Source organism: Lissotriton helveticus, chromosome 3_1 (genome assembly GCF_964261635.1).
Source record: "Lissotriton helveticus chromosome 3_1, aLisHel1.1, whole genome shotgun sequence".
Taxonomy (NCBI): Eukaryota; Metazoa; Chordata; class Amphibia; order Caudata; family Salamandridae; genus Lissotriton; species Lissotriton helveticus.
The window spans coordinates 916582642-916597338 of record NC_136061.1 but is presented as its reverse complement, the minus strand read 5'-3'; the positions used below and the strand labels follow the sequence as shown (position 1 = coordinate 916597338).

Genomic DNA, 14697 nt, shown 5'->3' with positions numbered 1-14697 from the left:
GTGAGGAGACATTGGCACTCTGTCTCCGGCATGCCGAAGCATCAACTGTGTAACAGGTGTCACATTTGTTTGCTGTCCTTTCATTCTTGGTGATATCTTTAGGGTGGTAATTCAGAGCTTTGCAGCTCCTGGGATATTTCAGCAGAGCATTAATGAGATGGGGCTTTTCAATGATAACATGCGTTATTATGTTCTAATGGTGATGCTAAATACTTCACATGAGTGCAAATGTTTGCTGTTCTGTTACTGGGAATGATAGAGCTAGATTTAATATTGGTGTAATCTTGCATATGGCTTTTCAACTCTCCAAGCACCAGTCTTCTTTTTTTTTAATAAGCCAAGCATTCATGCCCTTGTTTTGTAGATGCTGCAGCGGCTGTGCTGGGTGCTCCTGGTGCCCCATTGAGTGTGAAGTGTCATGATATTCAGAAGGATTGCCTGATTCTCTCATGGACACCCCCAAGTGATGAAAGAGGAAACCCAGTGTTCGGCTATTTTGTTGAAAGGTTTGTAAAAGTGAACAAAGGCATCCTGCAGTGCATGTCTTAAGTAGCACCCTACAGAAACAATCATTAGCAAAGCCAATAGGTATCGGCTTTGGGGCATATTTGCCAGTTACTTTTGGATGTGTTGTAAAGCATCGGCACTCATAGCAGGATGTATGACAGAGGCATGCATTGCTTAACCACGCGTGCCTAAAACTACACGACCCCCGTCCTGAGCCCTAAAACCCTGGCACGTGCCTTATAAACAACCCAACCCCCCAGCCCTAAAAGCGACCCCATCCCTAAAACCTAAAACTATCCCAACCCCTGAGCCCTAAAACCCTGGCCCATGCCCTCTAAACAACCCCGACCCCACCTGCACCAAAAAACCTGCCACCCACCGCTAAGACTACCCCACCCCCAGACCCTGCCCCAGCCCCTCCTACACGTGCGCGTCAAACTTTCTGTCCCGACACTTCCTGTTCTTGCCCATCCGCACATCTAGACTGTGCACTGCCTTAATATGTGTGGTTAAGACATATGTGTGGATATGGCAAGCGTGGTTGCGCTTGCGGGGATATAGCATGTGTGGCACAACCCGCATTGTAAAGGCCGTTTCCCCACTGTGCAGCATCATCAAAATAAAAAAGGGCACAATGGCAATCATGTTCTTCCACTGACACATGCATGCATACGTGCCAGCAGGATGGTGTGGGCACTATTTCCTTTAATTTTGTATTTACCAATATAAGACTGCAACTTGGATCAGTAAATAAAGAAATTAAGATTTTCATCACAAAATTGCCAATTAGTTAAAAAAGGTTGCGAGTGTTTTGGCATCCCTGTAACTGAGGAACAGGTGGCAGAAGTAGAAACGCAGTGCTCAGAGGGTGGGGGAGCATAAGAGGGAAAGAATGCCACTCAAGCACATAGCAAGAGAGAAGCACATGAACGAGTGAAATCATTGCAGGGGAGAAGCACATTGTCAAGAGAGGGCAATACAGAAAGAGAAGTGGGAGAAAAGCATACAAGGGGCACAGCTGAAAAGCACATGTACTCGAGTGCTTAATCAAAAAGAAGGGAGCAGAGTGGGGGTGAGAAAAGCAGCCAGATGAGATAAAACAACACACAACGGGAGCGGGGAGAGAAGAACAATAGGGAGACAGCTTGAAAACATGTGTACTGTCGTGGAATACCTAAGGGGGAAAAAAAGTTCCCTATATGTGAGCAGTGGAAGGACACAAGTAAAAGGTTTGAGCAATGGCAAATTTAAAAGCAATGGCTGTAGGCGATAGCTAAATGTCCCTGTGATGAATGATCGCCACAATATACTTTGCCCTTTATTCTATTTTATAGTTTTTACCCTGAGAGTAGAAATATTTTTTTTAATTATTGTTAATTACTAAATATATTAGGAAGTATGAACATGTTTATCTGTTTTTATGTTCTTTAGAGGAACCAGATATGTTTCAGAGTTGCATTTTTCATTTGGAAAGCTATTGCCATAGGGAAACAATTAAATTTCACACATCACATTCCCATCTAGGTTGTATACATAAGTATTTTCTAGGCATTAGTTTTCGTCTAGCCCACCGACATTGTTCTGTTTTTACAAACCACGTAAGGTCGTCCAGAGAGACTTGTGGTTCTTTTAAGGCGTTGTGCCTATTCTTTGAAAACAGTAGATACTGACTAATCATCTTCTTGTGCATTAACATTGAGGACCCGAATTAGAGGTTTTTGAGTTGTAGAATTTAGACAATAACCAGTTTGCACTTTAATTTCATCAACCACTAGACTTTATGAGATGGGCTACTTAGTACAATAAGCGCTCCAATAGATGTCAAGCCCAATTGAACATGCATTATTGTATACATTTACATTTGCACTTTTATGATTTTAAGAATCCTGTCACTTGTTTAAATGGTTTCCGCACCTTACATTTAGCCACCTGAGCTACCATATTGTTTACATTCAGCTTTCGACAAGTTTTTTTATTGTCTTCTCATAAATTGCCATACCGTGCTTTTATCGCTGATGATAGAGACTGCAATGTTGTTATTATGAGGTCTTTCACATATGTTATGGAATTGTTGTGTGCTCTTTTGCGGTTTTCTATTAAAACTAAACAAATATTTTGAAGTAAAGTAATCATTGTACAATAAATGCACAAAAGATACATGTCATTCATTAGGGTACACATTTGATAACTTGGTTATATTTCAATAATGAATTTACTATTTTTCCCATAAATATACATATTGATTTCATAACAGGTAAAATACTCTAGATCAAATGAAGATAAGTGGATCGTTGTAACATGATGACTGGACTGAAGAATGCAGAATGCTGATATCTTTATTGAGAAAAAATAAATTGTAATGTGGTCTTGTGACCAATAAAAAGAGTCACATTTAGTATAATCCTGTATTTGTTACCGCACACCTGAAATAAGAATTTTCGAACGTAACCTCCAAAATATATATTTTGGGTCTGAATGGATATGCAGAGAAAATGGGGGAAAGGGGTATAGATACTGTAGTCCAGATCCCTACTTCTGCCATGATGTCGTGCATATTGTTTAAACTACAAGTCAGGATTTCAAAATTAAAAGAAAGTATTTGTACTTCAGGATTCATTTAATATTTTTTGTATTTTTCCTATTATTTGAGTGAGAACACATAGCGTAGTGAGCACATTTCAGGAGTGCATCCATTAAATTAGATAGGGAATAGGCCTGTGAGTTTGGGAAAATTCTAAAAAACTGTTTTGTAGCAAATATGGGACTTCAGAGCTGGAATAAGACTCAAGTTAGAGGTGTAAAGCAAAATGAAATGCCCTACTGTTGAAGACTGTGAAAATGAAAGATTTCTGTGAAAATGAAGCATTCCACTGTTGTAAAGACTGTGGAAAGGAAACATTCCACTGTTGCATAGCCTGTGCATATAAGACATGCAACATTCATGTGAAAATGGAGTATTCCACTGTTGCGAAGTATGTGAAAATGAAGCATTCCAATGTTGTGAAGACTGTGCAAATTGAACATTCATGTGAAAATGAAGCATTCGATGACCATTGTTGCAATGCTGGATTTGTATTTTCTGTCCACTTGCAACGCCGCTTCCGGTTTTCAAGAGTTGAACCCAGCTTGTAAAACGGAGAACATCCTTAGTAAGAAAACATCAAGAGAAGAACTAGCAATAAAATAAACCGGACGTGATTGCAGAATGCAGTTGCATGAAAGAGAATCCTTATTTTTGCAAAGGCAAACTCTATCAAATCGCCCTAAGAAACTTTTTGAAATTGTCAAACAACAATCAGCAAAAGCACCCAACTTCCTTGACTCAGGAGACGACTCTCCTTCATGCGACGATCTGGCTATTTTCTTTATGGAGAAAACTATACTCATCAATATTGACCTTGAATCTCAGAAGGCCATTCTTCCATCATATGAAATTGTGGCTTCTCCTGCCCTCTCTGAGAGGTTAAAGCCACTTAGTATTAGCACCAAGAACAAGGCTACTTGGGGCTCTTTCACTCCCTTCAATGAAAGCGACATCTACAAAACCCTTCTTAGTATCAACCCTTCTAATCACTTCAGCGGCTCGGTGCCACCGACTGTCTTCAAAGAAATTAAGGATGCCTTCATCCCCCTTTGGACAAAGATTGTCAATGCTTCTTTATCACAAGGCAAGATCCCCGAATGTCTAAAAGCAGCTCAGGTCTCATTCATTCTTAAAAAGCCTAATGCAGACAGAACTGATCTCAACAACTTTCGTCCCATCTCCAACACTTCCACTCTGGCTAAGCTCCTAGAAAAATGCGTGAAATCACAACTTTGCACACACATTGAGAATTTCAAACTCTTGGATCAACATCAATCTGGTTTTTGGAGCGTTCACAGCACTGAATCTGTGCTCACTCACATTGTGATGACATTTTAAAAATGTTAGACCAAAACAAATTCTGCCTCCTAATCCTCCTTGACCTTTCTTCAGCATTCAACACGGTTAATCATGACAACCTCTGAGCCATTCTGGAAGACAGGATGGGCATTTCTGGTCTGGTATTACAATGGTCTCATCCTTCCTTCACAATAGATCCCAAAAAGCCAAGGTGAATCAATCCTTATCCCAGCCTTTTGCAGTCTCCATTGGGTTCCCGCAAGGGTCTACCCTTTCTGCCATACTCATTAATATTTTCCTGGAACCGTTAGCGAATGCATTAAACTCCATGAACATTCTTTTTCATATGTATGCAGATCACATGCAACTTTACCTGAAGATGACTTCCTCTAAAGACTTCACTTAACTCAACTCTACCTTGATGAATACCTAAAACTGGCTAACTGAAAACCACCTCCTTTTCAACACTGCCAAAAGAGAATTCCTTTTCATATCTCCTCCTAATCACACCCCTAAGATAGATCTCTGAATGAAACATCTCACTGCCATCAACTGCTCCCCTCATATCATTGATTCAGCTAAATCTCTCGGAATCACCCTGGACTCACACTTGAACATGAAGAATCATAACAGTAAGATGTGCAAGGGTGCTAACCACCAAATGAGGATTCTTAAAATTCTAAAACTATTCCTTCCTCAAGAGGACTTCAAGCAGATGGTTCAAGTGATTGTCCTGCCGAGGCTAGATTATTTATTTATTTATTTATTTATTAATGATATTTGTAAAGCGCTAGCAAATACCCGTAGGCGTCTCGGCGCTAAAATGCAATTGTTGTCTCACCATGATCAGGAAGTGCGGAGATGTGGATTACTGGTTAAATAGCCACGTTTTCAGTTTTTTTCTAAACGAATGGCATGTTTTTATGTGACTTGGAAGGGTGTTCCAAAGTCTGGGGGCCGCAACTAAAAAGCGGCGATCACCCCAAGAAACTGTTCGACTACGTTGAACCACTAGATGGTTAAGTGAGGTGGATCGGAGGGTTCTCGATGGGTTATAGGGGATCAATTGATTTTTAAGGAAACGAGGTCCTTGATCCTGTAGTGTCTTGTATACTGTGCATAGAGCTTTGAATTTTACCCTATTGTGAATGGGCAGCCAGTGGTAATTTTTCAAAGTATCTGAAATAGGTGCAAATTTGGTTTTTTTTGATAGTACGCGAGCGGCCGCATTCTGCACGGTCTGTAATTTTTTAGTAACTCTGCTCTGAGCATTGAGCAGCAGACCGTTGCAATAATCTAGTGATGTCAAAACTAGAGTGGTGACTAGAGTTTTGGCAGCTGAGTCTGGTAGATACGGAATGATTTTTCTAACCGTTCTAAGTTTGAAGTGGGCGTTGGCTGCCACCTTATTTGCATGGGCCATGAAGTTCAGCTGGTCATCAAAAGTTACACCTAGGTTTCTAACTTTGACCGTTGGGGAGGGAGGTGTACTTAAGGCCGATGGCCACCAATCTGCTGACCAGGCTGGTGAGAGATTACCAAAGATAACCACCTCCGTTTTTTCGGAATTAAGCTTCAAGCAATTGCTTGCCATCCACTCACCGATAGTGATCATCCCGGTTTTAAATCTCTCTGCTACCCTCTGTCCGTCGCCCTTTATTGCCAGCACCAGCTGGGTGTCGTCAGCGTATGAGGTTAGGCTCATGGTTATGGGAGCGCTACGCTCTGTGGCCTCCCCAAATATACCTTGGTCCCACTCAGGGCTTCCTTGAATATCGCTGCTAGATTGATTACGGGTACAAAAAGAAGTGAACACATATCCCCAGCCCTAAGATCTCTAAATTGGTTATCCTATGAAACAAGAATGCAGCTGAAGATTGCTGGTTTAACGCACACAGCCCTCCATTTCAAAACCCCTGGTTCCCTGGCTCAAAAGCTAGAACTATCAGGAGAGGGTAGGCCATCAAGAAGTGCAAATTCTCTCCTATTAAGCTTCAGAACTTTTATAGAAAGAAATCGAGGCTCAGAGCTTTCTGTGGCTCGGCACCGAAGATCTGGAACTCTCTCCCACCGGACGTCCACAGAATCCCCTACAGGCTGCCTTCAAACATGAAGTAAAAATAATCCTAATGAACAAGTTCTTGCCTTAAATGGTCATGAGTCTGCTTTCTCAATGACCCCTGAATATACTCTTTTTGGCCTAATAACTCTAAAGCTCAGGGTTGTTTGTTATACCCTATTGAGTAATGTTTGTTCTCATCCTGGTATATTGTTATTAGTTAATTATGTTATTCTCTGTTACCCCTTTACCATTTCCCCTGTACTTTGTTCTTCCCTTCCAAAATGTGAAGCGCTCTAATCCTCTTCGGGGTCACGTTCGTGCTACACAAAACTTTATAAATAAAATACAATCTCAATTCAAAGGAGTTTGCTCCGGACACCGTTCTTGATTCCCTTCCAATTAACACTCTAAGGCACAGTGGAAGAGGAACTTGAACATATAAACATATGTATAGATTGCAATTAAACACCAGCCTTTCTAAAATAATAGCGTCTGTCAGTGTGGGAACGTAAGGATAAGAGGGTAGGCAATTGGTATGATTTTCTTTATTAATTACAGATGTAACTGGCACAACACAGCAAGGTTATTACATATACAGTATATATTAAATATTAAAGTAAATTATGTATTGCTTAAAATTAGCACAGGTGTTATTAATGAGAAGAAAAGTTACTTAATGTTGCTCCTTGAGGGCCTCAGTCATCAGACTCTCATGATAACCAGTATCCATATATATTAATTCCACTTGTTTGCCGATTTCACTTCAGATGAGATGTTGGTATTATGAACTTTCCCAGATCCTCATAGACGTAGATTGTGTACTCAGGCTTTATTGTTTGTTGGCTTCCACATTACAAAGTTTAAAATATACATTTGTGGGAGAATCCACAGCATGTACAATACTAAACAGTGTGTCTTTTATTTCAGGTTGGACGTTGCCACCAACGAGTGGGTGCTATGCAACGAGCAGCCAGTGAAGATCTGCCGATACCCTGTTTCGGGCCTTACTGTAGGAAAAACATACCAGTTCCGGGTGCAAGCAGTGAACCAGGCTGGCGCTAGCCATCCTTCAAAGGCCAGTGAGCCAGTCACAATGAGAGACCCTGCTGCTGGTGAGAGAGACGTCGGTATGTATTGGATGCCACCAAAGACTTTAAAGACATTTATTCAAGATCCAAAATGTACATGTATTTTTTGTGATTGGTGTTACAATGGCATGTGCTAAACAGTGGTAGCAGATATGTTGGTCTTGATGTTTTACATGCCATAACATTGAAACTGATTGAAAATATAACCAAATACCAAAGAATGTGGTGGCCCTAGCTGCAGTTCATATCTATAAGTAATTATCAGCATCATTCCCCAAAAAGAGTAGCTTTACCAGAAGTAGGCACAACCTTTACATACACATTACTGTAAACCAGACGTTATTCTGTTAAGGCAGCTTATTTTTCTTTGTGGAGAAATGCTTTCCCCTTCTCTGCAAATTGGGATAAAAGTCACTGGGAATGTTTCAGAATGCCCCAAACAGTGGCCATTCCAAGCCCCTGCTCTGTGAGGACCCATGTACCCTCCGGTAGCCCTTAACTTAAACGACAATTAATAAACAACACTGGTGGTTTCTCCACTGTCATAAATGCAATTTACATTCAGAAAACCTCTTAGATCCAGAAAATCTGTATACCCATTATTTTAATATAGATTTGGCAATTATATCCCTAAATTATACGTTTGCTGTAGTAAAACTGGTTAATGACGCTAAGAGCCTGAGCAACTAAATGGCACTGTCAGCTTAGATTTCTGTTTCCAGTGACTTTGAAATTTCAAGGTTACATACAGTTGTATATTAGCTTGTCCAATCCAGAACTTTGCCTTCATCCTCTGCAAGAATACTGAATTTGCTTACTTGCACTCTTTGGGCTGACTCTGGCTAAATAATATATAGCCATTGGATGGCTGAGCCTGACACATCCTCTGACAGCTGCCTGGCTGAAGGATTTGATGGAACTGGCTGGAGCAGAGAAGGCACACATGAAAAAGGTGAGGCGTGACAATAGGCTGGCAGATGATCTATTGGTATGAGGAGCCATGGAACATGATTGTTCGATCCTAACAAACATTTTATTTCACACAGCCTAATTTTTCTTTAATATCACATATTAGATAATTTGTTAGTACTCCAGTTCATGAAGTGCATGTACAAGCACATATTATGTTTTATTTAATAGGCTATAATGTTGCTTTATCTAAGAAGAATCTAGGCCACGCGTAGTGTTTACATACCTACAGCACAGCCCATACCTACAACTCGATCTTTTTAAAATAATTGTGCTAACTTGCTTATTTTTAACTTTGCCTACTCACCTTCCTCTGGGGCTTTTGATCGCTTCCCTGGCCCCCGCGCAGCCGAGGTGAACGTTGCTGCGGGACAGGCTCTCCCCACTCGCCGCCATCAGCGAGCCTCCCCTCAGGCCACGCCCACCTGCACGAGGCCACGCCCACTCGTCCATTTAACTGGAGCTGACTGCGAGCTCGGCCATTGACTCTGACTCTCCCGTGGCTTCCCTGGGAGCACAGCCCATACCTACAACTCAATCTTTTTAAAATAATTGTGCTAACTTGCTTATTTTTAACTTTGCCTACTCACCTTCCTCTGGGGCTTTTGATCGCTTCCCTGCCCCCCGCGCAGCCGAGGTGAACGTTGCTGCGGGACAGGCTCTCCCCACTCGCCGCCATCAGCGAGCCTCCACTCAGGCCACGCCCACCTGCACGAGTCCACGCCCTGAACATCGCTACAAAACATGTGCCTTCCACGTACGCGCAGCGGACGGGCGCAGCGGGCGCGCCGTTTGCGCGCCAAAGGCACGCCTAAGGCAAGCCCGCCTGCGCCCGTCCGCGACGGGCCGGGACCAGGGGCCACAGACCCTGTCCGTTCTCTGGCATATTCTTCAGTCCAACTCTTTGCACATCCGGCTCCCTTCCCTCCTTCCCCTTCTTTGTTGCAACGTCTTGACTCCCTTGGTATTCTTGCCCCCCACCCCCCCCGTTCACTCTCTCCCATCCACAGCTCCCTCTCTCCCTCTCCTGATCTTCCGCTCGCCACTTGCTCTTCACCTGCCCCCCTTGCAGCTGCTGCTTGCCTGCTCAACACTCGTTCGGCAGTAAGGCATCAGATGGAACTTTTTAATCTTCTGAACACTGACTCTCCAGATTATCTATTTCTTACTGAAACCTGGTTTTCCACTGATTCCCTTCCGGACCTCCTGGCCATTCTCCCTGACACCTATTATGCTCTCCATGTGGATCGCCCGGTTGGGAAGACTGGGGGTGGTGTGGCGATGATCATTCGCTCCACCTTGAAATTTCAACTCCTTGCTCACCCACCCATACCTAATATGGACTATTTGGTGGCTCAATCTCTTAATCTTCCCGATCCCCTCACTGTTGTCCTCATTTACCGTCCCCCCTCAACCCATGCCTTTATTTGTAGCTGCTCTACAGGATCTCTTGGCCACACTGGCGGTCAATAATTCATCGGTCATCCTGCTCGGTGATTTTAACTACTGGCCAGGTGACCCAAGGGAAGATCCTTCTTCCAAAGACTTCTCTGCTACCCTTCAATGTCTGAACTTCTCGCCTTACATCCTGGCCCCTACCCATGACAAGGGTCATACTTTGGACCAAATCTGGTCATTGCGCCGTGACGTTTCCCCCCCTTCTATACTTCCCTGTATTTGGTCCGACCATTTCATAATTTCTTTTTCCATTTTTTCGGCCTTGACCGACAAACCGTCCTTACCCAAAAATGTACTAGTTTGCAGTTGGAACCAAACGGACCTTAACTCTCTCTCGTTTTCTTTGACCTCTTCAGCGCCGGAACTTACCGATCTTTCTTTAGATTCACAGACAGAAGCCATTAGCACTTGGCTCTCTTCCTCCTGCGATCAGGTTGCCCCGCTTAATTTATTTTATTTATTTTTATTTTAGCGATTTCTAAAGCGCCTGGTGACCCAAGGGCATCCCCGCGCTATGTAGCTTGAAGTCCTATTGAGAGGGAAGGCGGTCGAAGGGAGTTATTTGGGAAACAGATGGGTCTTTAGTTTTTAGTTTAAGAAGGTCAAATCTGTCCGCCCCTATGACGCACATAAATGGTTCACCGGGGAGCTTAAAGACCTCAAACTCGATCTCAGACGTTCGGAACGCCATTGGAGATGAAATTACTGCCCCACTCTCCGTGCTAAATACCGACTTCTTTTAAACGACTATAAAAAAGCTATCCTGACGGCCAAAACCAAATACTTCACCGAGAGAGTCGCCCTCTCTGCTAATAAACCCCGAGAAATTTTCTCCCTGGTCCGCCACCTCGCTACTTCTGACCGCACTAGCACTTGTCTTGTTCCTACCCAGATCCTCTGCTTTTCACTTAATGATTACTTTATTGACAAGATCACCAACATAAAGGCCAACATTCCCATGGTGTGTCAACCTGGTGTCCCTTGCCCCTCTCCTTTGCCCTCCTCCTCACTGGATCACTTTCCTCCCATTTCCATTGATCGTTTCCTCAGCCTGCTCTCAAAAGTTAAGTCTGGCTCTCCGGCGGACTGTGCCCCGGCACGGATCCTTAAAGCCCTCTTCACCAGCTGCCCTGCCCCTTCTCTTGCCCTTCTCAACGCCTCCTTGGCCCTGGGTTCTGTTCCTTCTTCTTTTAAAACCGCTATAGTTTTTCCTATTCTTAAAAAACCTGGTGCTGACCCCTCCCTCCCTTCTAATTTTAGGCCCATTTCTCTTCTTCCTTACTTGGGTAAGATCCTTGAAAGCTATGTCACATCTTGCTTGTCCTCTTATGTCGAGGAGAACCACCTTTTGGCCTCCCATCAGGCGGGCTTCCGACCAGGACACTCCATGGAGACAGTGATCATTGCGGTCCTGGACGAACTTAAGGGGAAAGCTGACATCAATCTTCCCCAAGCCCTGGTTCTCCTCGATTTGTCCGCTGCGTTTGACACAGTCGACCATTCCATTCTTCTCTACCGTGTCAGCGCAGCGGGCATTCGGGGCACAGCCTTCTCTTGGCTAGCGTCCTTTCTTCACGGCAGGTCCCAAGCGGTCCACCTCTCGGCTTTTCCGCTCCCCCCCGTCTGGTTACCTGTGGGGTTCCTCAAGGCTCCTCCCTCTCCCCTCTTCTTTTCAACCTTTATATTCACCCCCTTATTATTTCTCTTCGCGAGCTGAGGGTCTCTGTGTATAATTACGCGAACGAACTCCAGCTCGTTTTTGATCTCTCCTCCCCCTCGGACTCTCTCCCTAAGTTTTGCTCCACTTTACTCTTTATTTCTGAATGGATGAGCATCAACCATTTGAAGCTCAATCCGGACAAGACGGAGCTTGTCCTCACTGGTGGCCCTTTAAATCCCTGGTCCACGGTTCACTGGCCCCCTTCCTTCGGCTCCCCCCCCTCTCCGGTTCCCTCTGTTCGGACCCTGGGCATCAAGGTCAGCCATGACCTGACCATGCATGCCCAAGTCAGTTCCGTTGTATCTTCTTGCTTTCTGTCCCTTCGCCTCATTCGGAAGATTTCCCGGTATTTCTCAGCGGACGCCCTCAAATCCATAGTCATGGCTCTCATCACCTCCCGCCTTGACTATGGGAATGGTCTGTACGTGGGCATACCCGCTTATGAAACCCGACGCCTTCAGGCCATCCAAAATCAGGCAGCCCGCCTCATTCTTCGTCTCCCCAGATCTTCCCACATTACCCCTGCACTTAGGTCCCTCCATTGGCTCCCTGTACACCTCAGATCTTTTTTCAAATTGGCCTGTCTGGCTTTTCGGGCGCACACCCACTCAGCTCCCCTTTTTATTAGTTCTATGATCACCCCCTACATCCCCAGCCGCACTCTCCGTTCCTCTTCTCTATCTCTCTTGCACGTTCCCCGCTTCCGCAAATCCAGAACAGGGGGCACCCGTTTTTCGGTCTTGGCCCCCCGGTTCTGGAACAGTCTTCCTCTTTTCATTCGCTCCATCCCCATCTACACTCATTTTCGTAAAGCCCTGAAAACATTCTTGTTTTCCCAGGCATTTCCTTGCTAGCTTCCTGGAATCCACCGTTGAGTCAGGTCTAGTCCCCAGCGCCAGGAAGCCGCTTGGCCACAGTGCGCTTTATCAAGTTTCTTTTTCATTTCATTTCATTTCATTTCAACTACTGACTTGACTCTTAGTTCACTAATGGCATTGTCATTGGGGGCGAGCCATTAATGTTTCTAAGTTAATGTTTAGGAACTATAACATTTGATAAATGTCCGTATATACAATGATATAATCTGACGAATTAAGGTGAAATGCATCCACGTGTTAAAGAAATACACCTTTATTAATTTTGAAAAGACTGTGTTATATATTTACATTATGTTTGGTGCACGATATACATTGCAAATGTTTTGATGGCTTGGCTATGGCTTGGCTAGTGCATGGACATTTAGAGCCATGCCAGACTCTTTGCACCTCTTTGGCTCCACTCACCTAATTAATTTGCTGGCACCTCACCTCGATTTGTGCCTTTGGCTTAGTGCATGGGGTTGTCCGTCACTTGATAAAATGATTTGTAAAAGGTGAGGACTTGAATCATGGAGTCCTACCTGCATGCACCGATTTCACAACTCTACCATAAAGTTTTCTTGTAGAAGAGATGAAGAAGAGTGAGTGCAGTGAAAATACATTTCAAATAAGTGAATTCAGAGCAGGGATCCAGGTTGCTGTGTTTAACGTATCCATAGTCATGAGTACCCAGGGAGAACTACCAGGTGAAGGTAGCATGAGCATATCTTCTGGGTGGGGTGTTTGGGCATGAAACTCCCAAGAGGTTTCCAGGCATATTACTTTCAATCAAATGCCCAAAAGTTGATGGGATGAATGTTTCTAAATAGCCTAACCAGTAGCAATCACTTGGGTTGCATTTCAACCCATCGTTTTTTTTTGCTTGCTGTGGCATTCTAGACAGAGGCTTTCCTAATACAAATCAGTACTCACCCTGTTCCTCGTTTAATCAGTCCAACCAGAACCTTGCTTATCTTGCCCCTCCACCCTGCAGCCCACTACTTTTCAGTTAGGAAATTTGAGATTCACCTTCCCCCGAATTTAACAGCCAAAGCTATGACAATGGCTATGAGTGGGCGAGGTGAGCGGAGCAAGGGGATGTGAACTTAACCAGTCCTTTCCCTGCCACGCATAGGTCTAATGTAAATACATTTCAGTTACAAGCCATTCTTGCCAGCATATGAAGCAAAATTGACTTCTTAGACTATAGACCTTTAGTCAGTGCCAGGATATTTTCAGTTTCATGAGCTAATCCTTTTCTGTACCCAGAAGAGCGTTATATAACCCTTGTGAGAAATTGGGTTACTGGTTGACAGGGGAATGTACCTTGGTCAAGCAACAACCACAATCCTTGTCAGGGTAAGGCACAAGCAAACCCCAAATTAATCTGTGCTCAATCCCCTGGTCGCTTGGCACAGAGCAGTCAGGCTTAACTTAGATGCAATGCGTAAGGTATTTGTGCAACTCTTCAGACAGTAAAACAGTTAAAACACCACCCAAAAATGATCCCACACCTAGTTAGAAAAAAAGAGCAAAATATAATCAAAAACAAGACCAAAATGACAAATAGCGCCAAAAAATATAAAGTGCCTACCTGGCATATCTGCTCAAAGTCACACTTTCAGGCCGACCGCATTCGACACAGATTGGATACGTTCACCAGGTTAGACCCGCTGAAGTTTACCATTTCAAGTTTGGGCCAAGAGTCCCATTTGAATTAAAGAGGGCCACGAGGAGCAAGGAGAGCATTGCGGAAGGCTGTCACCGAAGCTTTGGCGGTCTCCACGAAAGGCCAATGCTGCAGTACAAAAAGTCGGCTGACCGAGCTTCATGCTGATTTGCAGTGGGAGCGGCGAGATCTTGATGCAAATGGTCTATTCACAGCCGCAAAGAGCCCGAAAGCTTGATGTCAGCACCCTTGAGCCACACCAAGGGTCCAGGAGCTGAGAGGCACCACTTGGGGGTCAGGAACCCACTGGTGCAGGATGTAGGGAAGCCCTTTATGTCCCTGAGGCTCAAATCAGGAGGTCAGCAGACTAGCTCTTGAAGTCATCCTGGAGTCCTGGGTTCAAGATGAAGTGACAGGTCTAGTTCTTCTTCCACCGCCAAGAGGGCAGCAGGCAGCAGGTCAGCATAGCAGGGCAGCAGTTCCT

At 44.2% G+C, this 14697-nt stretch overlaps 1 protein-coding gene across 1 annotated transcript in view; it reads left to right on the top strand.

The window, feature by feature from the left end:
- Nucleotides 1-14697, top strand: part of MYOM3 (myomesin 3) — a 451709-nt gene that overhangs the window by 241341 nt on the left and 195671 nt on the right. The window contains exons 11-12 of the mRNA XM_078681253.1: nucleotides 365-506; nucleotides 7380-7579. Of these exons, the coding sequence (XP_078537379.1) occupies nucleotides 365-506; nucleotides 7380-7579 (342 nt within the window). The remainder of the gene's footprint in view (nucleotides 1-364; nucleotides 507-7379; nucleotides 7580-14697) is intronic.